General features: G+C 31.4%; 1 protein-coding gene across 1 annotated transcript in view; it reads left to right on the forward strand.

The window, feature by feature from the left end:
* The first annotated feature begins 10,240 nt into the window (after window positions 1-10,240).
* The window catches only part of LOC134692243 (SCO-spondin-like), a 45,890-nt gene continuing 29,573 nt past the window's right edge, over window positions 10,241-26,557 (forward strand). The window contains exons 1-12 of the mRNA XM_063552694.1: window positions 10,241-10,464; window positions 15,072-15,171; window positions 17,455-18,129; window positions 18,932-19,045; window positions 19,837-20,007; window positions 20,370-20,540; window positions 21,173-21,343; window positions 22,592-22,762; window positions 23,281-23,451; window positions 24,564-24,734; window positions 25,315-25,485; window positions 25,853-26,023. Coding sequence (XP_063408764.1) covers window positions 15,105-15,171; window positions 17,455-18,129; window positions 18,932-19,045; window positions 19,837-20,007; window positions 20,370-20,540; window positions 21,173-21,343; window positions 22,592-22,762; window positions 23,281-23,451; window positions 24,564-24,734; window positions 25,315-25,485; window positions 25,853-26,023 — 2,224 coding nt within the window. The 5' untranslated portion in view covers window positions 10,241-10,464; window positions 15,072-15,104. The remainder of the gene's footprint in view (window positions 10,465-15,071; window positions 15,172-17,454; window positions 18,130-18,931; window positions 19,046-19,836; window positions 20,008-20,369; window positions 20,541-21,172; window positions 21,344-22,591; window positions 22,763-23,280; window positions 23,452-24,563; window positions 24,735-25,314; window positions 25,486-25,852; window positions 26,024-26,557) is intronic.

Genomic DNA, 26,557 nt, shown 5'->3' on the forward strand with positions numbered 1-26,557 from the left:
ATACAGAATGTGGCGGAGTCAAACAGGTTAGCGGGATCCCAATCCCTCCATAGCCTGGAACAGTGGTGTAAAAGTACACAACATTAGAACGAAGTATAAATAAGTCACCAATGATCTGAATTATAAATATAAAATGTTTATCCAGTTTTCTTCAAAAAAATAATTTTACGGTTAATGATTATGTTATTAAGATTGAATATCATATCGAAACTAAATGATGGAGTTGATCCATTAAAACGTTTAATCCCGCTGCAAATGTTTGCACCTGTCCTAAGTCAGGAATCTGATGTACCGTAGTTGTCGTTTGTTTATATAATATATACGTGTTTCTCGTTTCTCGTTTTGTTTATATAGATTAGACCGTTGGTTTTCCCGTTTGAATGGTTTTACACTAGTAATTTTGGGGCCCTTTATAGCTTGTTGTTCGGTGTGAGCCAATGCTCCGTGTTGAAGGCGTCACGGTACTTTAACCTATAATGGTTTACTTTTTAAATTGCTATTTGGATGGAGAGTTGTCTCATTGGCACTCACACCACATCTTCCTATATCTATTGTCACTCTTTGACAATATCTAGCTGGATATCGACAAAACATGATATTTATAGATTATCGTTGATTATCGCTATTATCTGTATTTTTCCTTTGATGTTTTTTTGTGATAATTTTCATATCACTCGTGTAGAGTGAGAATGAAAATTATCGCTAGTGTCTAAGGTCCTTAGCAACAGCGTATTAATGTAATTCATGCGCTAGAGTGTTGGCCAATCAGAAAAGATTAGCCGGAACTATACAAAAAAATGTAATCTGATGACTGTGGGCTGAAATGTCAACAACACAAGATGATTTCCCTTGTTACTATTTTACCGTGAATTTCGCCGTTAAATAATTTATTGGAAGCTAATAAAAGTAATCAAATCATGTTGTTTTTAACAAATAAAAAATGTCCTTTTTTACATATGTCTACTTCAATTAGACAAATCATCGTAGGTCTGTCTGCATGTACATTTCTTCATGCATGGGCCTTTGCCAATTATTGTAATTGTGTTTGTGCCAATAAAAATATTTGTATTTGTATTTGCATGTATATTTCTTCGTCTGCTTTGAAAATACATTATATATTCAACCGTTCCCTTCATTTTGATACGTAGAAACATCAAATTACAGCTTATCGACAGTAAAATGGTCTTTGCCATATTTGAAAACGCCGGATGGTCAGATGAGATATCTTTTTTTTCAAATGAATGAACTACCTGAGCGACTACATATTTATATCAAATAAGCCTCTGCCAAAAAAAAATAGTACCACAAAAGAAAATGCATTATTATCGTATAAGATACTTTTTTTTACTGAAATTTAAATTAAGTGATAATAGTGATATTCGAAAATACAAATAAAAGCGATAAATAGATTATTTATGTTTTTTTTTAAACTCGATGCATTTTCTCATTCTAATCTCATCTCAGGGCTCTGCCCTTCGATGAGACGAGAATGAGAAAATGCATCTCGTTTAAAAAAAACATAAATAATCTATAATTATCTCAACGAGATTGATTTTCTCGCTTGAGCTGGTACAGCGAAAGTGAGAAAAGCAATCGAGTTGAGATGACCAATGATAATCTGTTTATCGCTATTTTACCTATGACGACGTTGTCAATTTCAATGTCAATTTCGTAAGCAACGCCACGTGGCCTCCTTAGTTTCTAGCGATATTTTTTCCATCTCAAGCGAGAAGCATGATATGAAAATTATCACAAAAAAAGATGATAGGAAAAATGCACAAATAGCGATAAATCTATATATTTCAAATTACTCACCTTCTTTTTTCTTTTATATAAATTGAAATTTATTTTCAATTAAAATAGTACAATAATTATTCATCTTTCACCAGATTAAAAGAAAGAAATTTAAATGCCGTTAACAAAATAAAAAGAAAACTAACACTCTTTTGAAGTTTTCAATTAAGATTCCAAAGTTACCAATAATTTTTCTTTTTTTTCTTTATTTTTCGCTTTTTCTTATCTTTTTTCTTTTCGAATGTTTGCTGCGGTCAGTAACAAACTGGTCACGTGTCACATTGTGTTCATTTTGACGAGAACAAAGAACACTCGAATCAATAAAATTGATTCACAATCTTCAAAAAGTCTACCGATTCAAATTTTGTTTCTATTTTCGTGATTTGAATACGCAAACTCACGTTTTTTTATGGACTTCCGGAATTAGTGAGTCTCTTTGAAACACAACACCGAATTCTAAAAGACATACTGATTTCAAAGGAAGATAATTATAATTGATTTCAAAGATATATAAAGATGTGGTGAGATAACTCTCCCAGACTGTATTGATATATAATATATATATCAGATCTTATAAATAATTTGAAAAAATAAAAAAAAAATAACTTAAGGAAAATCTTCTGTTTTTTTATTCGCACTAATTTAAGGTGGTACCTAACACTACAGGGAGATAACTCTGCAATATCAGCTAAACGTTTTAATTACGTAGTGTTGTTAAGGGAATATTTAGCTTCTCAAAGATCAAAATTAGTGTTTTTCAAACTGCTATATAACAAGTGTAATTTTTCTGATAAAAAGGTTGGTTCAAATTTTCTGATTTTTTTTATATTTTTGTCAATGGGTCAAAGTAAATACTTTGTAAAAATTTTAAGAAAATTAAATTTTAGTCAAAGTGTTGGGTACCTTAATGACTGGAACTGAATAAAACTAGACATGTTAAGCTGAAGATTTTATCACCATAGAAGATAAAATATAGACTCTATGTAATATATTGTAAATTCAACAAATAAATAAATTGAAATATCAAAATGTTCCGAATATCACAGACATATAATACACATTTGTTATTCGTCTCAACTCGGCCGATTGCGTATCCTCATCTAAGAAGGATAGAAGGATAGAAGGATAGAAGGATAGAAGGATAGAAGCGGATTCTACCGAGGATTGCCGAATGACACATATGTGTTATATGTCTCTACAATTATACATTAAAGAAAAAACACGTGAAAAAAGAAATACAATATTACAAATGTTACAACAATTTACAGTCACTCATTCACAAAATGAAAGTTTTCTACACTAAGAAAACGTAGTGTTACTGTTCCGATAGAACACGTTCGATTAAATAAACCCAGATACTACATATGTTTTTTAACATTAGTATAATATAAACAAAAAACAATATCAAAATTGCGTTTTTACGAAAAATGATTGTTTATAATCTAAAATACTCTGTGAATTTTCTATATTTATTCATTGATGCAACAAAGTAAAACATTTATTTCAATGGTTTGAAGCCCTCTTACTTACAATTTAGCAATTTATAATTATTAGGTAACAAAACAGCTTATCCTTATATTTATTCTCCTTGGTGAAGAGTTTAAACCTTTAAACCCCTACTTCGTTATGAGTATGTAAATTTGAATAACGCGTTATTTAAACTTCTTAATTATTAACGGTTTTTTTTCGGAGGTACTTATACATTCCTTGGTGCGTTCGTTCTTTACTCAGTTTACGTTTTATTACTACTTTATATTTGATACAATGTCTTATAATGCTTCAGTGTACATGCAGATCATGTTGATTTCCAAATCTTTAAGTCTGACGGCTCATAAAAGTAGTAAGAAGAAAAAAAGAAAAAAAAACGGGCATGTGTTTAAAATCTGAATAAAAAAATTAAATGAAAAATGAAATTGAAAATTACGTTACTGATATAAAATAAGAAGATGTGTTATGATTTTCAGTAAGACAACTCTCAATTACAGCTGGTCAACTGACATAGAATAAAATTGAGAATGGAAATGGGGAATGTGTCAAAGAGACAACAATCCGACCAAAGAAAAAAACAACAGCAGAAGGTCACCAACAGGTCTTCAATGTAGCGAGAAATTCCCGCGCCCTTAAGTTTGCAACTATTTACTTATTGGGTACTGAAAGGCCTTCAACAATAAGCAAAACACAAACATAGCACAAAGGCGGCTTTAAAACGCTCAGTAAAGAGAACTGATAAAGCCTGTCTATTCAAACGAAAAAACTAAATGCCTGCTTTATGTTAAAAAAAAAAGTCAACGAATTACAAAAATGGTATACAGCAAAACACAACAACCTTGCAATTAATTACAGACTCCTGACTACAGGGAGAGGCATATACAAAATGTAGCGGTGTTAAACTACTTTGCTGGCCAAATCCTCTATTTTACCTGTTATGACGAGAAATACATCGATAATGCCGCTCATCTTTTCCTTTGATTTGTATTAGTTGTTAGACAACAAATGTGTTCGGAGTATTTTACGGCAGCTCATACTTTCTCTTATATTTTACAAACAGTTAGGATTTTTATTTATTTATACTCGGCAACAAAGCGGTCAGTCTGACAAAATGTATCTTAAATAAAGTGATTTTCTATCAGGATCGGACCCGATTTTATTTGGACTTATATCATTTACAAATTGTGATGTACTTGTAATATGTACATGTAACACTACTATGACGGGACTATTTACGACAACGAAGACGTAACCCATGCTACAGATGCGTTGAGTGGGACTATATTCCATCCCAATGTCGCTTTATTCAAATAATCAAATAAATGCAAAACCTAAATATACATTAAAATAATTGAATTAACTAAAGTGTTGTTTAAAAACTATTTTCACACTGTACAGTCCACATAGTCCGGTCATACTCCTGTCAACCTAGACTAGGAGATAATTTATTAGTACCGTCAGTATATGTCACAGTTGGGTTCATAGTCTTAGTTTCCATATCATTTTTTTTAATTTCTTTTTATTCCAAACAAATAAAATCTAATGATATAATTATATTGCTGTGAGCGAATAAACAGGTTGTATTAATGGTCCTTCCGTTAGTTATAGTAGTAGACAAATCACCAGACTGAAGATTACCACTGGGACATGTACGTTAATCTTCTAACCTTCTTATATATACTGACTTTAATTTGTGTTTATAACACTTGTAACTATGATGTTTAAATGGATCAACTCCAAAATAAAAGAGCAACTATCTTGTATCTATTTTTTTTAATTTTTATTCAATATAATTCATGATTTTCAGATTGAGAACTGTGCAAAAACATTCAATTGAAATTCGGCATAATGAATGTATATCTCGGAATTGTTTGTGAATTATTTTAAATGTTTCTGTTGCAATTGATTTTATTCTTCTTTCTTTTAAAGATAGTAATTTTGATTTGTCTAGCAGTTGCTTTTTATACAAGGGTTCGAATGAAAACATCTTTTGACAAATTCAGATGCGAGTAACAGCTCATGCCAGTGCATTTACATGCATATAGTGTTTATACCTGTGTTTAATTTATTCTTAATTTTTTGTACTATTTGATTTGTGCTTATTATTTAGTTTGTGCTTATAACTCTTGTGTGCTATGTTTGAAGATATAAAATTGAGAATGGAAATGAAGAATGTGTCAAAGAGACAACAACCCGACCAAAGAAAAAAACAACAGCAGAAGGTCACCAACAGGTCTTCAATGTAGCGAGAAATACCCGCACCCGCAGGCGTCCTTTAACTGGCACCTAAACAAATATATACTAGTTCAGTGATAATGAACGCCATACTAATTTCCAAATTGTACACAAGCAACTAAAATTAAAATGATACAAGACTAACAAAGGCCAGAGGCTCCTGACAGGCGCAAAAATGCGGCAGGGTTAAACATGTCAAGTTGTGAGATCTCAACCCTCCCCCTATACCTCTAGCCAATGTAGATAAGTAAACGCATAACAATACGTACATTAAAATTCAGTTCTAGAGAAGCCCGAGTCTGTTGTCAGGAATGTAACCAAAGAAAATAAAAAAAAATGACAAAAATACATAAATAACAACAGACTACTAGCAGTTGACTGACATGCCAGCTCCAGACTTCAATTAAACTGACTGAAAGATTATGATTTCATCATATGAACATCAGGCACAATCCTTCCCGTTAGAGGTTTAGTATCATACCATCATAACATATATGAGAAGAACATAACCCGTGTCATGCCAACAACTGGTTTTTGAATAAATATGTTTAGTTCCGATGCAAAGACCCTATAAGTGAATCAATATTAACGCCAAAATATGCAATCTTAAATTTAATGACCTGAAAACAGTATCGTAACTATATCCCTTCTTAATAAGTCTATTCAAAGGTTTAGTTAGTTTATGAGATGAATACTGACACCTTTGTGCTTTATAAAGAATATTTCCATAAAAAAATGGATGTGAAATACCTGAACGTATAAGAAGTTTGCATGTTCAGCTTTATTTACGAATGATGTTCTTATACCGATGATAAAATTTAGTAAATGTTTTGACTAGTTTGTGATATCGAAAACCCTGGTGTAATAATTTTTCAGTAATACATAAATTTCTCTCGTTAAAATCTAAAACATTGTTACATACACGAGCGAATCGTACAAGTTGAGATATATAGACACCGTAAGATGGTGACAAGGGAACGATACCATCTAAAAATGGATAATTAACGATTGGAAATGAAAAATCATCTCTTTTATCATAAATTTTAGTATTCAGCTTTTCGTTAGTGATATAGATATCAAGATTGAGGAAAGGGCAGTGGTCATTGTCAGTATTGGCTTTATTTAAAGTAAGTTCAACCGGGTAAATTTCTTTAGTATACATACTGTAGTCGTCATTATTGAGAGCCAAAATTTCATCCTAATATCTAAAAGTATTATTAAATTTGTTTATCAGATGTTGTTTCGATGGGTCTTTGCTTATTTTTATATTCTTTGTAATACATACTGTGCTTTTAACTTATATGTCATCTATATGGTATCTTACTATGCACTATACGTTTAAAGTTATATTGTTTTCCTGACATGTTTATGTGGGTATATATTTTGGTATTCGGTCGAATCGAGCTTGTGTTCATGTAGTTTATTGAATATCGACTTTAAATAAAACTTTGAACTTGAACTTGAACTGGAATAAAATATGATACTTTTTAAATAAGAGAAATCAAACGTATTGATTCATACTGATAACTATAGTCTATTGATTATATAAACAAATATACTGTCAAAGTGCTGACTCATTTTTGCCTTTAAATGTATTCATACTTTAATTTTAAGCTGACGATTATTTATTTTGTAAGGTTTACTAATAACTGCCTTTCCATTCAATAATTTGATCTTTAAAGAGATAATATTTTTTTAAATTCCAAACGATAAAAAAAAATCAACTGTGCCTTTCTATCCGTTTCGCAATTCCGTATCACAACAAAACATAGTACACTTCAGTGTAGTAGTTACCAATATATACTAGTCAACAAAAGAAACGATACACGACTTTGAAATAAAATTTATCAAAAAGTATTTAATATAAAACAAAATGAGATACACTATTATAAAAACATTTCATTTGCAATGTATGCACATGTGATAATGAAAATCCAAATTTGTTGCAAAGTATCTAAATTCCGTGTAAAAGATCAAAGGGTGCAAGTTAGTTTTGCGGAAAGTTGAAAAAAATAGACACATAATTTTCTAAGCACTAAATTAAATTTCAAATTTGTTTAAAAATATTCAATATGATAATTAAGTTATGTTCATGATGTATCTTATGGGTTGAAATAATGATTTTTCAAATTTTTGGGAAAAAAAGTGTTTTTTGAAATCTCAAAAAAATGCAAATTTTTTTTAAAATTTTCTTCTCAAATTAATGCTTTAGATATAAAAACAACACGCAGTAAATTTGGAACCTTTCGGATAAGTTTTAAGATTGCTATTGCTTTTTGAATATCACTTTACACATACTGTCTATGGTAAATCAGTTGATAATGTATACTTTTTAACGATTTCTCGTTGGACCGAACTTTGCTTAACAAATAAACGAAGAAACTGTATGATTTTTAAAAACAAATTGATGGCAAACACTGTCTTTACCTTTAAATGAGAGGTTGGCATCATAGTTGGAACTTCTGTTTTCAAAATTGTTGTTTTCTGTAAATTTTGTAAAAAAAAAAACAACGCGAAAAAAAGGTCACAAAAGCAAAAAAAAAAAATTTTTTTTTTAACGGATTTACATTTCCATAATGATTAAGTATTACTTCCTTTAATATTGGTCCAATGAACAGAAAACTTTATCTTTAATTTGAAAAAAATTCTTGTATCGTTTCTTTGTTGACTAGTATATATTGTGAAATATAATAAGGAATTTAGTTTATTCATTATTAAAAAAAAGTATGCTTTGAATGTACTCGATGGTGTCTATGAATGTATATGCTTGAAATCTTACTATGATTAAAAGCTGACAATTAAATATTTAGTAATTTATAATCGCTTTTACATTCAATGATTTGATCTATAAAGAGATATGTTGTGATATTACTCTATTGTTTCGGGTAAGGTTGAAGGTTGGTACCTATTACAACATTTGCACCCGCTGCATTTGTATGCACCTCTCCCAAGTCAGGAATCTAATGTTCAGTTGTTGTTATTTGTTGGTGTGGTTCATAAGTGTTTCTGGTTTCTCGTTTTTATAGAGATAAGACCGTTGTTTTCCCATTTGAATGGTTTAACACTAGTCAATCTATGGAGCCTTTATAGCTTACTGCTAGGTCTGAGACAAGGCTCCGTGTTGAAGACCTATAATGGATTTATTTTACAAATTCTGACTTGGATGGAGAGTTGTTTCATTGGCACTCACACCACATCTTCTTATGTCTGTTAAAAATTAAAAAAATTCTCTTGCGTATTCAAACTATAAAAAAAAATTAATCGTGACTTTCTTTCTGCATCACAATTTAAACGTATCATCGGATTAAATATTCACATTCCGACCGGACACATTTATGCATCAGTCATAGTCATCCCGAATCATACGATTAAAAATGCTTGAAAATATACCTACAAATACATGTACGTTACAGCTGCTCTACCTGTGTATACACCTTGCGTGCGTTAGTCCAAATATGTGTATCAAATTTTCACCTATTTACTATTGTCAGAGCAGAATGACAGTTTTTAAAAAAGGGGCCGTCGTTCAGCCTTTATAAATCATTACAAATGTAGGGAACTCAATTTTATTTAATGACATACATGTATTGGTGTAAGTTAATGGAAACCGTATATTTTTGTTTCAGATTTTATGATATGCATCCAAACTGTGTTTTTTTTCTCGTACGAAAAAATAAACTGTTTACTTTCTGCTTTCACAAAGAAGCTAAACGAAAATTACACTAATTTATTTGGAAAATATAAAAAAAAGTAGATGTGCTATGATTGCCAATGAGACAAATCTCCAGAAGAGACCAACATGACACAGAAACCAACGTATGGCCTCCAACAATGAGCAAAGCCCATACCGCATAGTCCGCTATAAAAGGCCACGAAATGACAACTTGTAAAACAATTCAAACAAGAAAAAAAAACGTCCGAATTTATTGTCTTTTAAATGACGAGAATTTGATGAATGGGTATAAATAGACAAAGGTATATAAAAGCTAGCATACATTATAAATCATTTCAATGATTTGGAAATGAAAACTAAACTGACACAATAATAAAAAAAAAATGAAAAACACTAATGAACTTAGATGATGAAGGGTGTGGCTAAGTTTGGTTACCATTTAAACAAATAAACAACAAGGAATATCTTCGACCTTCTAAAAAAACTCAAACACTGGTTTTAAAATATTTTTGTTTTGCACCCGAGGTTAATATTTTTATAACTAATTAAAACATGGGCGTGATAAGTGTATTTTACTTGTATGGTTGAATGTGACTGAATATTTTTTTTCTTATAAAATATGACTAAACATTAAACAAAGCTAACTTGCATTTCTTTTTAATCACTGTTCTAAATATAACAATTTTACAGCTCGTTAAAGATGAGGCATGTTGTCACGGATTTAAAAATAGGAGGGAAATCAAACTTAGATTTATATTTGTCAATATTTCATGATTGTATTGTTTAATTTTTTATATTTGAATTATTTAGCAATAATCCTATTGTTTGGATTTTATACTAATAAAGTATGTTATATAATATAATCATAACTTTCCGACAAGAACCGTTAGGGATTAGGATAAGCTTGTTGAATAGGGACTCGTTTCATCTTCATAATAGTCGAAAGGACTACATGGTGGTTATGTAATTAGTACCATAGTATTTACGTAATTTATTCTTATTATTTCACATTTTTTAGCATGTGACACTTATCCTTATACGAGTTACAAGATGAATGTAGAATTAGTAACTTTTAACTTTTAGTTCCACTGATTTTAGTCACATATGTCCGGGGAAAGGGGTTCTTGACAGTTAGTTTTTTTTTGCTCTAGAATTTTGACTGATAGATACCTTCACCGTGTGTCCCCTATACCGGATATTGTCAGTTGTGTACTGTATATTGGAATTGGTGTACGGCAATTTGGATAGTCAACAAGACAACAAGCAGAAGTCAGGTAATTTAAAAAAAATGTTTTACTTTTTTTTTTTTTTTTTTTTATATTAGTCAGTTTATTTCTCATAAAACCACGAGAGTACTAAAAGGTTACAGAGAAGTTAAAATTATGCATTAAAAATATAAATAAATACATAGATAAAAAAGGTAAAATAAATAAATAGCTTTATTAATTAAATAGTTAAATAAATAAAGTAATTAATTAATTAAATAATTAAATGAATACTTGAACAAATAAATAAATGAAAATAGTTAAATATATAAATAAATAAATAAATAAAGTAAATAGTTTAACAAATAAATAAATAAAAATAGTTAAATAAATAGATAAATATAAGAATAGAAAACAAGTAAATAAACATATTACAAAAAAAAAGTTTTAGTGTTCATCCATTCAGAGGTTAAGAAGTCGGAGTAATGTAATGTTGCTACATCTGATGAAATTGCACAGCTGTCTGAGTGGATTATTTTTGCAAATGTTTACATAAATTTTATTTGCGTAGAAAATTATTTTTACAGTAATATTTTCCATTAATCAATTTTTAATGCATTTATTTATAAGATTGTTACCCAATTTTATATATCATAGTTAATACATATCTTTTCTAAACTAAGAATTATTTATATTTTAAGCTACTTGTTTCATTTTGATATAACTTTTATGAGATTATTTACAAGTTCAAATAGTAAATATTTGTCTCCGATGTCTCCAATTTGGTATATAGAACACTTTCTTTCATTTCTACAAACCGGCCGGAATCATTCCATACTCCCTACCAGGGACGTATATAGATATACTTTGAAATGATGATAAGTCCTTGTCCCTACAAAGAGCTTTTTTAATCAGTACCTCCACCTATAGTAATCAACAACAAAAAACGATACCAGGCAATTTATTTTCCATACAAATGAAATTTGATTCACTGTACTAAAGTCAATAATTGCCCAAATATTGTTATATTTACCGATTGTTATTTTCTTATCAAAACCATTGATTTAAGGCAAACACGCGATTTTTGTTTTTTTTTCATTTTTTTTTATCTCAAAAATCCTATTTTCACACAAAATTTAAAAATCGATTAAAAACTCCAAACTGAAACTTAAACATGGTTTGTTTAGAATTTTAAATGCTTTGGCAAATATTTGAAGAAGTTTAAAAGTGCTGACTTATGTCATTATATTCCGCAAAAACAATTTTATCGCTGATAACACGGTATTATCTCACTCTCCAATTTGGTCAAATTCTTCATTGGATAATTTAATAGTTTTTTTTCATCAATCATATTTTATGATGAACTTGTGTATCGTAACTTTTGTTAACTAGATATAGGAAGATGTGGTGTGAGTGCCAATGAGACAACTCTCCATCCAAATAACAATTTAAAAATTAAACCATTATAGGTTAAAGTACGGCCTTCAACACCGAGCCTTGGCTCACACCGAACAACAATCTATAAAGGGCCCCAAAATTACTAGTGTAAAACCATTCAAACGGGAAAACCAACGGTCTAATCTATATAAACAAAACGAGAAACGAGAAACACGTATATATTACATAAACAAACGACAACTACTGTATATTTGAATAACTTTGTGTTTTACATTGTTATCTGTATACATATCCAGGGGCCTGTTTATCGAAACTGTCCTAAGATCGGTCCTAAGAATTTCTTAGGACAGAAGTTAGGATAATGTTAGGACCGACTTACGACACGTCTCAGCATGCACATCGACGCTATCTTATGAATATCTTAGCTAGGACGTCCTAATTGATGTCCTAAGTATTAGCGGAAGAGAAAATACAAACCAAATATGAAAAAAACTAATTATGATATAAAAGATGTATGTTATCAATAATTTTATTTTAAATATGGTTAATTAGAATCTAAAAACTAATATCATGTAGTTTTAAATTAAAGGTAATAAATATTTTTTGTAAAATAATTGTACAGTTAAACTGTGTGAAACAAAACATGACACAAAAATAAAAAAATAACAAACTAACTGTAAACAAGATATATAATACGTAAAAATCATAACATGTTTTTGAGTGAGTTGAATTCGAAATGTCACATTATTTAACAGTTCAAAGGCAAATCTCGTGCATTATTCATATCATTACGGAGAATTTCAACTATTTTTATTACTGCTTTAAAAATAATACGCGTGAAAATGAACAAAAGACTAAATTTGAATGTATCCTAAAGTAAGGACCATCCTAAGACCATCTTAAGACACCTAAATTGGTATCCTAAAGTTAGGACAATTCCTAGGATTTTCCTAAGTTGCGACATGTTTGATAAACCCATTTAGGACTAAGATGTGTCCTAAGTTGGTCTTAGGACATGTCCTAATCCTAAGAGAGCTTCGATAAACAGGCCCTGGACTAAATGTTTGTGCACGATAAAATGAACCTATACGTCTCAAAAATATGTATTTCTGTTGAATAAATAGATAAGTTATATCTACCAGTATTCCCCTTAGTTTAAAAAAAACACCTTAAAAACACATTATAATCAAAAGCTGCACGCAAACGTAATGGCAATACGCTCAAACGTTACATTTGAAATATGTATTAGGGTAGGGTTTTGCACTCACTAACATTTTTACCCCGTCACTTATAGATGTATGTGTCTGTGCCAAAGTCAGGAATTCTGGGGTTGTTGTTTGTTGCTATGCTACATACGTGTAGATATAAAACATATTTGTTTTTCGTTCATTATTTTGTTCATAAATTAGACATTCTCGTTGGAATTGTTTTACATTATGTCATTTCGGTGCCTTTTATAGATGACTATGCGAAAGGGACTTTGTTCATTGTTGAAAGCCGTACGGTGACCTATAGTTGTAAATTTCTGTGTCATTTGATCTCTTGTGAAGAGTTTGCAATCACACCACATCTTCTTTTTATATTAAGTATGACCCAGAACCCTCCTAGTACAAATGGATATTTACACTAATTGAATTTAAATAGAAATCAAGATTACAATATCGACATTGTACTGTACGAATTGGGATATCCAGACTTTTACTAGAACGATTCTGTATTTGTACTAATATATAGGATTCTAAATTTGTTTATACAATGTAACAGGGTTTTAGATTTTGCTAAATTAACAAGTGTGGACACAGATCAGTGTGGATAGTATGTTTGGATGTTTGACATGGTCTTCTGATAAACAAAGTTCTCTAGTGCTAATTCTGAATATGACTGTTACGACATTATTGTAACCTTTGTATCGAAGGACATCATTTATATACATAGATATAAGAAGATGTGGTATGAGTGCCGATGAGACATCTCTCCATCCAAGTCACAATAAATTAGCTTTCATCAACGATTCAGTTCAATTCGATGTTTTATTTGAGTACAATTGATATTGTATAAATTGTAAAACGATGCTACATAAAATTAGAGCTACTCTATACAGAAAAATAGCAGATTATTTAATGCGCAGAGATATAACATTAAAACAATATAAATAAAGTACCATTTATAAGGAATACAACGTCCACCTCTTCTTAAAATCAAATAACAGGATTTGACACACTCACGTATCATATTTACATCTGAGAAGAACAACACTGATCGTTGTTGTAATCTAATTTAAAAGTATTTAAAATTTAAAAAAGTGAAATTCATCTTCAAAAAAAGTATCGCATAATTTCCATACTTTTTTTTTGTGTTTTTTTTTTGTTTTAAAGTAAAACACTATTTTCATACAAAAAGTCCAAATATACAGGAGCACCAGATTGTTTACTGTCCTAAGTTAAGAGCCTGTTGTTCGGTAGTTGTTGTATTTTGAAGTGGTTCATAAGTGTTTCTTGTTTCTCGTTTATCAATTAGACCTTCAGTTTTTTTTTATGTTTGAATGGTTTTACACTGTCATTTTACAACCCTTCATGGCTTGCTGTTCGTTGTGAGCAAAGGCTCTATGTTGAAATCTGTACTTGACCAATATTTGTTAACTTTTTAAACATGGTGACTTGGTTGGATAGTTAGAGTCTTATTTGCACTCATACCACATTTCCCCTAATTTATAAGATGTATGTATATTTATTCTTTGTTAAAGTTATACCAAGACACGCTTATCAGATATCCTGGTGATATATTTTCCGACTTACTTCAGCTTTCCCAATTTCTATTTCACCGGTTCCTATCGACGTTAATAACAACATTGATAAGATATTAAGAAAAACGTTTTTTTCAAGTATTTTGGAAACATTTTGATAGATCTATTTTCTAGTAATTTACATTATACACAATCTAGTTGATTAGATCAACCGGTGTACCTTTTTAGGATTACATCAGGACCAAAACCAACGACAAGATTAGAAACCTGATTTATTTTCGAACATCCAACGTCACGGCATTCAAATATAACGTTTAAGATCGATCGTAAGTTTAAACTGAAATGAAGTGTATAACTTGCTACTTTTTTACTCATAATATTTTTTTTGTGAAAAGAGCCGCTGCTCAGTGAGTGAGTGATTAAATAATTATCTTGAGCATATTGTATTTCTGATTATCTATGTACCACTGTACCACTTCACGTTTGTAAAGACTGAATTACTTTTTATATTTTGTATGTTTACTTTTCGTTTCAGGGAAGCGTGGTATTTGATATTGTGCGTAGAAGCATGACATCGAAGATGTTGCTCATCTGTTTGGCTGTTGTTTGTCTGGCGTACAAGACAAGTGCATATAGTAAGTTAAGATAGCACGTGACTGAAACTCAACGGAATGACATCATAAATACCGAGGTGTTTCGAGAAACTTAATAGTAAAGAAGGACACCTCTCAACTTTATTTAAAAATTGAATGCTCCTTTTTGTAACTTCATTGGGGTGTAAAAGCGTTGACCGAAGCGCTTCATACTAAAAATGTGCGCACGTTCAACGCTTTTACAACCCTATGAGGTTACAAAAAGAGACATTCAATACTTATAATTACATTTTTTAGCTAGGATCATGAACACACAAATTTTATCAATCTTTTATTTAATTCACCTTTGCACTTTATTGTTGGACCTCGTGTTATCATGCATGATAAGTTTTATTGTGGTATACAAGTGCATAAGGAATAACACATAATGTGAAGTTAGCCAATCAGAATAACGTACTATAATGAAACATACATCTATGTAATGATTACATATTACCAATGCGAATGTTCTAAATATTATGTGTTAAAGCTACTGAATTAATTGTTGAATCATCTTTGGTATGCAATTGATTGTTTTGATTAAGCTAGATTTAGGAAGCTGGCTTGTCATGTTTTGAATTTTTTGTCAGATTTTCGGAATCCTCTGGTTTTATCTATTTAAATGCCTTTAAAAAATTTGCCCGGTGACCCCCATTTTTCTTTTTGAAATTCTTTAACATGTGTAATAATCAGCCATCTGTAAAAGTCTTATAAAATTTTAATTACTTTTAAACAGCTTTTGAGAACTTTAACTGGTCAATGATAAAGCTATGAAAAGTCAAGAGAGAATATTTTCCCGCCAAAATTTCAATGGCTCATATCTCGAAAAACAAGCACGTTGACCTATATATTTTTTTTGCTTTTTGGATTCCTTTATTAAATCCTTATCAATATAAACTAGTGTTTTGAAAAGTTAATTACTTTGAAACTGAAAAGCGAGCTCCCTTAACAAAATGTATGTTTTTTTTTATCTAGAGATAGATAATTCCCTTGACATCACAAAACATTAACAAAATAAAAAATAAATGGTCAAAACCGGCATGATAAATTGTCAGACACGGATTAAGAAATAATTTCTTCATGTCATGCTCTAAGCTCATTTTAACATGGGTAGGCATTATATTTGGAGATTTTTTACACTGAGCGTTAGCGAGGTGTAAAATGTGGTCAAATATTATATAATGCCTACCCATGTTAAAATGAGCAAAGAGTATGACATGAAGGAACTATTTCGATTCTAATAGGACAAATACAGCATTTTTATAGATCGAAGCGTACGAAAATACCGTAAAAATGTTTAGCTGTTCCCGTTTCTGTACATTACATTTCATATTTGATAAGTTTTAAAAAATACGAGCAGGGTAAATATATGTTGATCGATATAACATATATTATAAAAGTTTATGTAATCTACTTGAATGTATATATTTTATAGGATAACGATGGAAATAACTTTAATATACACATTAAATTTGTGCGCATGTGTCAAACAGATTTTGTGCTCATTAGAACACGGCTTTGTTTACAAAGCGTAATAAGGGCGTCATATTAAAATTACAATTCTACAATGATGCAACACTAGTATTCATTAAAAGCTCTACAGGCATATTTGAAAAGAAACATTGTACTTTACAAACTGTAAAACTAAGTGAAGATGTTGTACGATTTTGCATGTACATGTATTTACGGGTAGGGTCTGTCAGAGAGAAAAAAACACATTTTAAAAAGAGAAACATACGAAAAAAGCCCATTATTTGATTTCTGTTTGCTGTTTCATAAGAGACACTGCCATTGGACAATACATTCTCTGTGACAGATTTGGTAAAATGTTTTTGGATTCATTATTCACGCTGTAATTGCTTCACATGATTATTTCAACGAAACACATGATAACTGTTGGTATGAAATTATCAATATCAATCCAATAACTTATCTTCCTAGAAAACATGTCTGACGAAAAACTTCCTTTTTACTTACTTTCTTGCAATTCGGACAATTTTCCACTAGAAGCCGACCAATTAGTAACATTCCAAGCCATATGTGCTCGATTTATTTATAAATTTATCACTTTACTACGAGATTAAAATAACTAATATCCGTTACTGATACTGACTCATTCAATCTGATCATGACATTCTGATTTAGCTTGCATATTTTGTTCAATTGTTTGATTTTGTGTTTATTATGTTTATTATTTCACTCTCCTTCTGGAGACAATAACGAATATATATACCTTACATGCTATAACAATAATAAACTTATTTATGACATCTTTGTTTCGAATAGGTTCTTGCCAAGACATATACATGGCCGACAACCGGAACTCAAATGGAAACTACGTCATTCATCACAATGGGAGCGCAATCAATGTGTATTGTTCATTCGAAAGTAACTATGGTTACACGTACATCTCTAAACAGTCATATAATACAGAACTTAACATAAGTTTATTGTATACCACTTTAGATTTTGCCAAGATTCGCCATAGAAAAAGCAATGGTATTCAAAAAGAAGTTATCGTAGAAAACTTGTCTTCGTTCCAAAGTCGGTCTACTTTATATTTTGGTTACAACGCCAATACTTCGTATCAAGGACCAGATAGGAATAACGTAGGTTTAAAACCGTACTTATTTCTCGGCTTTTTACCAGAGAGTTTTCTAAGAAACTATGAAACACAAGGGTACCGCGCAGCTGGAAAAGACTTCACTTTTAAAAATTGTGATAAAAATCCGAACAGTTATATCACATTTTACTATAATCCCAACAATACAACACCTGGTAGGCTGGGTTATACCAATCACTTCATGAAGGGGTGGATAGATGAATCTGAACTATTGCCAATGAACAACTATATGGATACTGATTTTTACTTTGACTGGGAAATGCACATGGGCGGATGTGGTGGTTTCATGACGTCACACTGTCTGTCAAACAACAGAGCGGCACTTGGATTACCATTTAGTATGTATATATATATCGTTTTATGATGTACTAATTACTTTTATTTCTTTTTATATTAATTGTATATGTTAAATTGAGAAAGGAAACGGGGAATGTCTCAAAGCGACAACAACCCGACCATAGAGCAGACAACAGCCGAAGGCCACCAATGGGTGTTCAATGTAGCGAAAAACTCCCGCACCCGTATGCGTCCCTCAGCTGGCCCTTTAAAAATATGTATACAAGTTCAGTGATAATGAACTTCATACTAAACTCCGAATTATACACAAGAAACTAGAATTTAAAATCAACAAGACTAACACAGGCCAGAGGCTCCTGACTTGGGACAGGCGCAAAATTGCGGCGGGGTCAAAAATGTTTATAAGATCTCAACCCTCCCCCTATATCTCTAGCCAATGTAGAAAAGTAAACGCATAACAATACACACATTAAAATTCAGTTCATGAGAAGTCCGAGTCCGATGTCAGAAGATGTAACAAAAGAAAATAAACAAAATGAACAGACTACTAGCAGTTAACGGACATGCCAGCTCCAGACCTCAATTAAACTGATTGAAAGATTATGTCTTCATCATGTGAACCTTTAAAGTTCTTTTCTTTACATTTGATATTAATAGTATCAAACATGTAAAATGAAACGGAATAAAAATTATAAAACGCATTTGTACAAAAAGCCCCTCTTTTAAGCGTTTCATCATTAAAGCTATCATATTAATCCATTTCTTAAATTGCATATTAACGACTATTTATTTATGATACGAGTATCACAGTACCATTAATGCTCTTTTTTTTTTATTGTACAGGCATCAAACCATGTGACGGTCTTAATTGTCAAAATGGCGGAAGTTGTGATTCATCCGTGTCACCAGCCTGTTGTATATGTGTCGGGAATTACTTCGGTGACAGATGTGAAAATAGTAAGCCATTATATGTTTTCCATAATCTTATGTGTAGATATGTCACGATCAAACATAAACAAAAAGAAATTGACATAGACAAAATAATAATAAGAATAATAATAAGAATTTCATTAAATTAAATTCCAAACAATAGGATTGTTGATAGATAAACAAACCAAACAAAAACAAACAAACAAACAGACAGACATGCATGTTAATGACAAAACGATAGACATTAAACTATACATTTAGCATTGAAACAAAATAAAGATTATTAATATTAATTATAATACGATTTTTTTGACAGCATGGCTCCACAATTAATATTAACAATTCAAATATTATGATTATATATATATATTATAATATAATTTAAGCCACCAATCACAAACAGTTCATTTACTTGCTCATTGAATTAAAAATGGGGACAATAATAATTATTAAACATTTTGATCCTTGTTTTAATCTCGGTAAATGCTATGATAAAATGGAATTCATCTTCCACCTCTTTATGGCATAAAGAACATATTCTATTTTCCAAGTCTGTTTTGTTGTATCTACCACGTTCAACATCCATAATTCTATTACTTATTCTTATTTTGGCATATTATTTTGTAACAAAGGAAAATGACAGACTTCGCATACAATTATAATCATTTGTTATGTTGATTACCTGTCTATAAGAAATTGTTTTTTTCAAAGACCAATTGTGTGAATTTAAATTGATTTATATCAATATTTACGAAATATCAACAAAATACATGTAAACTGAAAAAGTACAGTGTCTTCATGACATTTTGCCATTTAAGTTAATGGTGGATGGACAGAATGGTCAGTCTGGAGTGATTGTCCGGATACTTGTGGTGATGAGAACCTTACTAGGACTAGATCCTGCACAAATCCTTCTCCAGAAAACAACGGAACAGTTTGTCAAGGGCACACCTCGGAAACAATTTCATGTACTACAGCAAAATGTCCAGGTTAGATATCCATAACAGAAAGGTGTTGTTTAAGAAAATAGTTTTTTAGAATGAACAAGCTTTATATAGTATCCTAGATCAAACTTATTCGTATTTCAATGGATTATAAAGTGTGTCTTTTTATGTTGTAATGATTAACATTTATAGACAGTATCTCTGCTTTTGATATAAAGGTAGCACAATTACAATTTTATATTCAGCGGCTTTTCTACGAAACACTCTTTAAGTACCCATCTACAGGCGTATGAAAATACCAAAGTTTTGTGAGCCAAATGCCACTGATTCGTAGGGAGCAAATCGTTCCAATTGTTTTCTTTAAACTGCAAATGGTATTTATTAATAAAATGTATTTTCTACTTTAGTTAATGGGGGATGGACAGAATGGTCAGTCTGGAGTGATTGTCCAGAAACTTGCGGTGATGAATACCTGACAAGGACTAGATCCTGCACAAATCCTTCTCCCGAAAATAACGGGACAGATTGTCAAGGAAACAACACGGAAACACTTTCATGTTCTACAGCACAATGTCCAGGTAAGATTACATAAATTGGAGTGCATTTTTGATAAAAAAAAAAAAAGAAAAAAAAAGAGTTACCTGGAGGACAACGTTTAAGCAAACAGACTTGTTTTTGAACAAATGTGAAAATTATATTAACGATAGCTTACTTGAAAAAATGCCGTTATTATCACAAATAAATTAAAAGAAATATGGAACTTATAGAATAAGCAATTTCACCATAATCTAAAATAAAAAAAAAACATTTATGTTAACATTTGATATACTGTTTTGGTTTCAATCGTTAAATTTCATGTATATAAAAGTAATTGTTTTCGCATAGAGGTTGTAAAAATGATATAACATATACAACAGCTCTTGAACCAAAAATTACAAAAAGTAATCATCAGCAGGCGTTCTGAAAGACGATACTTTTGGAGTTTTATGCTATCGTTTTATCGAGAGTTACTCGTTTCAATTTCAACTTTAAAAATAGAACAAAGTAAAAACACAAAAATACCGAACTCCGAGGAAAATTCAAAAGGAAAATCCAAAATCAAAAGGCAAAATCAAAAGTCCAAACACATCAAACGAATGGATAACAACTGTCATATTCCTGACTTGGTACAGGCATTTTCTATAGATTATTGGATTCATTTCTGTTTAAGTGAATGGTGGATGGACCGAATGGTCAGTCTGGAGTGATTGTCCAGAAACCTGTAGTGACGAAATACTCATCAGGACTAGATCATGTACAAATCCTTCTCCAGACAATAACGGAACAGCTTGTCAAGGAAACACCACGGAAACAATTTCATGTTCTACAGCAAAATGTCCAGGTAAGACATCCATTACAGAGAAGTATTATTTAAAACATAGTTTTTTGTAGTATGAACATGCTTAATATTATATCTTAGATCAAACTGATTCGTATTTCAATGGATATTTTATAGTGGGTCTTTTTTGTTGTAATTATTTCACTACGGTTTCAGGTTAGGGCGAAGGTTGGCGCTTGTTAAATAAAGACAACAGACAACACTAGTATATTGCTGTTCGGAAGTCATTAATCGATTAAAAAAAAACAAATCTTGTTACAAACTAAAACTGACGGAAACACATAAAAAATATCAGAGAAAAACTACAAAACAACAGAAACACTAAAGTGCAACAAAAAAACTAAACGACAATGCAAAAATAAAAAGTTTAAATACACTGCATGTGCATGTATCTGTCTTATGTCAAGATTATCTTGTGATGTGGTTGTCATTTTATGGTGTGGTTGAAAAGTGTTTCTCGTTTCCCTTTTCTCATATATATATAAAAAACGTAGGTTTTCCTGTTTTAATTAGTTCACATTAGTCATGTTTGGGCTATTTATTGTGTGCTGTTCGGTGTAAGCATGGCTCCGTATTGAAGGCCGTACCTTCACCTATAATTTTTAACTTTCCATACATTGTGACTTGAATAGAGAGTTGTAACTACAATCCCCTTCCCTTTCATGAATTTGACCTACCGAATTAGACTATTTACCGGATTTGTAATCACATAAGCAACACGACGGGTGCCGCATGTGGAGCAGAATCTGCTTACCCTTCCGGAGCACCTGAGATCACCCCTAGTTTTTGGTGGGGTTCGTGTTGTTTATTATTTAGTTTTCTATGTTGTGTCATGTGTACTATTGTTTTTCTGTTTGTCTTTTTCATTTTTAGCCATGGCGTTGTCAGTTTGTTTTAGATTTACGAGTTTGACTGTCCCTTTGGTATCTTGCGTCCCTCCTTTGTCTAATTGTAACTCATACAATTATTACTAGTCATTATATTAATATTAAAAAGGTATCACAGTTTCGAAATATGATTTTTCATTACAATAATGGACATTAGTTATGCTTTTGTTATAAAGGTAGCACAATTACAATTTTGTATTCAGCGGCTTTTCTACAAAACACTCTTTAAGTACCCATCTACAGGCGTATGAAAATACCAGAGTTTTGTGGGCTAAATGCCACTGATTCACAGGGAGGAAATCGTTCCAATTGTTATCTTTAAACTGCAAATGGAATTATTAATAAAATGTATTTTCTACTTTAGTTAATGGGAAATGGACAGAATGGTCAGTCTGGAGTGATTGTCCAGAAACTTGCGGGGATGAAGACCTTATTAGGACTAGATCATGTACAAATCCTTCACCAGGAAATAACGGAACAGTTTGTCAAGGAAGCAACACGGAAACAATTTCTTGTACTACAGCACAATGTCCAGGTAAGAAATATATAAAACAGAGTGCATTAGATTTCTATGTTGTGTCTTGAGGACAAATATTTGTCTTTTTTAGCCATGGCGTTGTCACTTTCTATTCAATTTATGAGTTTGACTGTCCCTCAAGTATCTTTTGTCCCTCTATTAAAATATTTTAATTACATATACAAGTGAGAGGTTTAGCTAGCTATAAAAGCAGGTTTAATCATCGATTTTCTAATAAGAAAATGGCTGTACCAAGTCAGGAATATGACAGTTGTTATCCATTCGTTTATTTTTTGGATTTTTGATTCTGCCATTTGATACATCCTTTTTGAATTTTCCCCGGATTTAAGAATTTTATTGATTTTACTTTTTATAACACAGCTATGGCACAAAATACTCCACAACGTACTCATTAGCAGGCATGATTAAGGTCGATAGTTCGTGAGTTTAATGCCACTGTTTTATCGAGAGAAAGTCGTTTCTATTTCAACCTTAAAAATAGAACACTAGCTTATTGGATATATTTTCTGTTTAAGTGAATGGTGGATGGACCGAATGGTCAATCTGGAGTGATTGTCCAGAAACTTGTGATGATGAGGACCTTACCAGGACTAGATCCTGCACAAATCCTTCTCCAGAAAATAACGGAACAGTTTGTCAAGGAAACACCACGGAAACAATTTCATGTCACACTGCAAATTGTCCAGGTAAATAATACATATATAAAGAGTGCTTGTTTATACATAAGTTATAAGTATGGATAAGATTGAGCATATGATGAAGACAATCAGTTTAATTGAGGTAGGGAGCTCATATGTCATTAACTGCTAGCAGTCATTTGTTAATTTAAGTATCATTGTCTTTTTGCGTTATTTCGTTTGTAAATTATTCTAACATTGGACCCGGACTTTTTGCTAACTGAGTTTCAAAAGTATAAATTATTCTAAATAATAAAGATGTTCTGGTCCCAAACAAAAAAACATGGCCGTTTTTGGCACAACGTTTTTGAACGTTTGGTCCTCGATGCTGTTCAACTTTGCACTTGTTTTGGCTTTCAAACTTTTGTATCTTGGCGTCACTGGTAAGTCTTGGGTGGACGAAACGGACTTCTGGCGTATTAAATTTTAAACCTGATGCCATTCGTTAGCTATTATTTGTGTGTTTCTTTGACCAATATGTTCTATTTATTTGTATTGTAGTCCTGTAATGTTGTGTTGTTATTTTAATGTTATATTTAACATGGCAATTAAAGCGGGAGATTTGGCATGCCACTAAACCAGGTTCAACCCACCATTGTTTTTAAATGTCCTGTACCAAGTCAGGAATATGGTCATTGTTATATTACTGTTCGTTTTTGTGTGTGTTACATTTTAACGTTGTGTTTTTTGTGTCGTTTGTTTCCTCTTATGTTTGATTGTGAAACCACATTATTATAAGACATGTCACGATACTTTTCTATCCCAAAATAATGTATTTAGTTTTGATATTATATTTGTTATTCTCATCGAATTTGTCTTACTAGTATGCTTAGTTCGTTTCTATGTGGGGAACATTTTAATGTTGTTTCGTCATTCTGCTCTTACATTTAATGCGTTTTCCTATGTTTTGGTATGTGAACCGGATTTGTATTTTGCTATCGATTTATGAGTTTTGAGCATAGGTATACTACTGTTGCGTTTAATTTACTGTGCGTATGGCGTTTAATTTTTTCAAGACGATACTTCGTACGCTATATGACCCTGGTTCACCGGAAGCTAGTAGTTTCATCTTCTACCATAGACATATTTATCAAGCCTAATGGATTTATTTTGTACTTAAGTTAATGGTGGATGGACAGAATGGTCAGTCTGGAGTGATTGTCCAAAAACCTGCGGAGATGAAGACCTTATTAGAACTAGATCATGTTCAAACCCCTCACCGGAAAATAACGGAACAGTTTGTCAAGGAAGCAACACGGAAACAATTCCTTGTACTACAGCACAATGTCCAGGTAAGAATACATAAACTGGAGTGCATTACTAATTAAACAGCCACCAAGAAGGACAACATTATAGCAATCATTCTTGGTATTTTTTTAACAAACATGAACAATACATTTACAATTGCTAACTTGAAGGATCCCATTGTTATCTGAAATTAAAAAAAGATATTTCAATTTTATGTATAATAAAGTAGTTTCTTTGGCATGCAGATTGTACAAGTGATATTACATGTACAAGTTAGAGGTTTAGCTAGCTATAAAAGTATGTTAAATCCACAATTTTCTTATAAGAAAACGGCTGTACCAAGTCCGGAATATGACAGTTGTTATCCATTCGTAGATTGTTTTGTACCTTTTTATTCTGCCAGTTGATACATCCTTTTTGAATTTAGCCCGGAGCTCAGAATGTTTGTGCTTTTACTTTTTATTCCATAGCTATGGCACGAAATACTAAATAAAGTACTTATTAGCAGGCATGTTTAAGGACGATATTTTGTGAATTCAATTCCACGGTTTTATCGTAAACTATTGTTTTAACTTCAACCTTAAACATAGAAGTATAACTTATTGGATATATTTTCAATTAAAGTGAACGGTGGATGGACTGAATGGTCAGTCTGGAGTGATTGTCCAGATACTTGCGGTGATGAGGACCTTATTAGGACTAGATCATGTACTAATCCTTCTCCAGAAAATAACGGAACAGTTTGCCAAGGACACGACTCGGAAACAATTCCATGTTACACTGCAAATTGTCCAGGTAAGAAATGTATATAAAAATGAGTTTTTGTTTATTTATTAGTTATCAATAAGTACAAGATTTATCATATATGATGAATACATAATCTTTTCATCAGTTTGAATGAGGTCTGAAGCTGACATGTCAGTAACTGCTATTAGTCCTGTGTTAATGTATGTCTCATTGTCATTATGCTTAGTTCATTTTGTTACCTATTCTAACATCGGTTTCGGACTTCATGTTAACTAGTTTTACTTTGCGTATTGCTATGTTTTTTTAAAAGACGACACGTTGTACGCTATATGCCTCTTGTGTTTCGGGAGCTAGTAATCTCAATTTCAATCATAGACATATTAATAAAGCATAATGGATATAATTGTTACTTCAGTTAATGGTGGATGGACAGAATGGTCAGTCTGGAGTGATTGTCCAGAAACTTGCGGAAATGAAGACCTTATTAGAACTAGATCATGTACAAATCCTTCGCCGGAAAATAACGGAACAGTTTGTCAAGGAAGCAACACGGAAACAATTTCTTGTACTACAGCACAATGTCCAGGTAAGAATACATAAAATGGAGTGCATTACTAATTAAACAGCCACCAAGAAGGACAACATTATAGCAATCATTCTTGGTTTTTTTATAACAAACATGAACAATACATTTACAATTGCTAACTTGACAGATCTCATTGTTATCTGAAATTAAAAAAAGATATTTCAATTTTATGTATAATAAAAGTAGTTTCTTTGATATGCAGGTTGTAATAAGGATATTACATATACAAGTTAGAGGTTTAGATAGCTATAATAGTAGGTTAAATCCATCATTTCCTAATAAGAAAACGGCTGTACCGAGTCAGGAATATGACAGTGGTTATCCATTCGTTGATTGTTTTTTACCTTTTGATTCTGTCAGTTGATACATCCTTTTTAAATTTTGCCCGAAACTCAGAATGTTTGTGATTTTACTTTTTATACCATAGCTATGGCACGAAATACTTAATAAAGTACTTACTAGCAGGCAAGGTTAAGATCGATATTTTATGAGTTCCGTTCCACTGTTTTATCGGAAGCTAGTACTTTTTATTTC

This window comes from Mytilus trossulus, chromosome 12 (assembly GCF_036588685.1).
Source record: "Mytilus trossulus isolate FHL-02 chromosome 12, PNRI_Mtr1.1.1.hap1, whole genome shotgun sequence".
NCBI classification, from domain to species: domain Eukaryota; kingdom Metazoa; phylum Mollusca; class Bivalvia; order Mytilida; family Mytilidae; genus Mytilus; species Mytilus trossulus.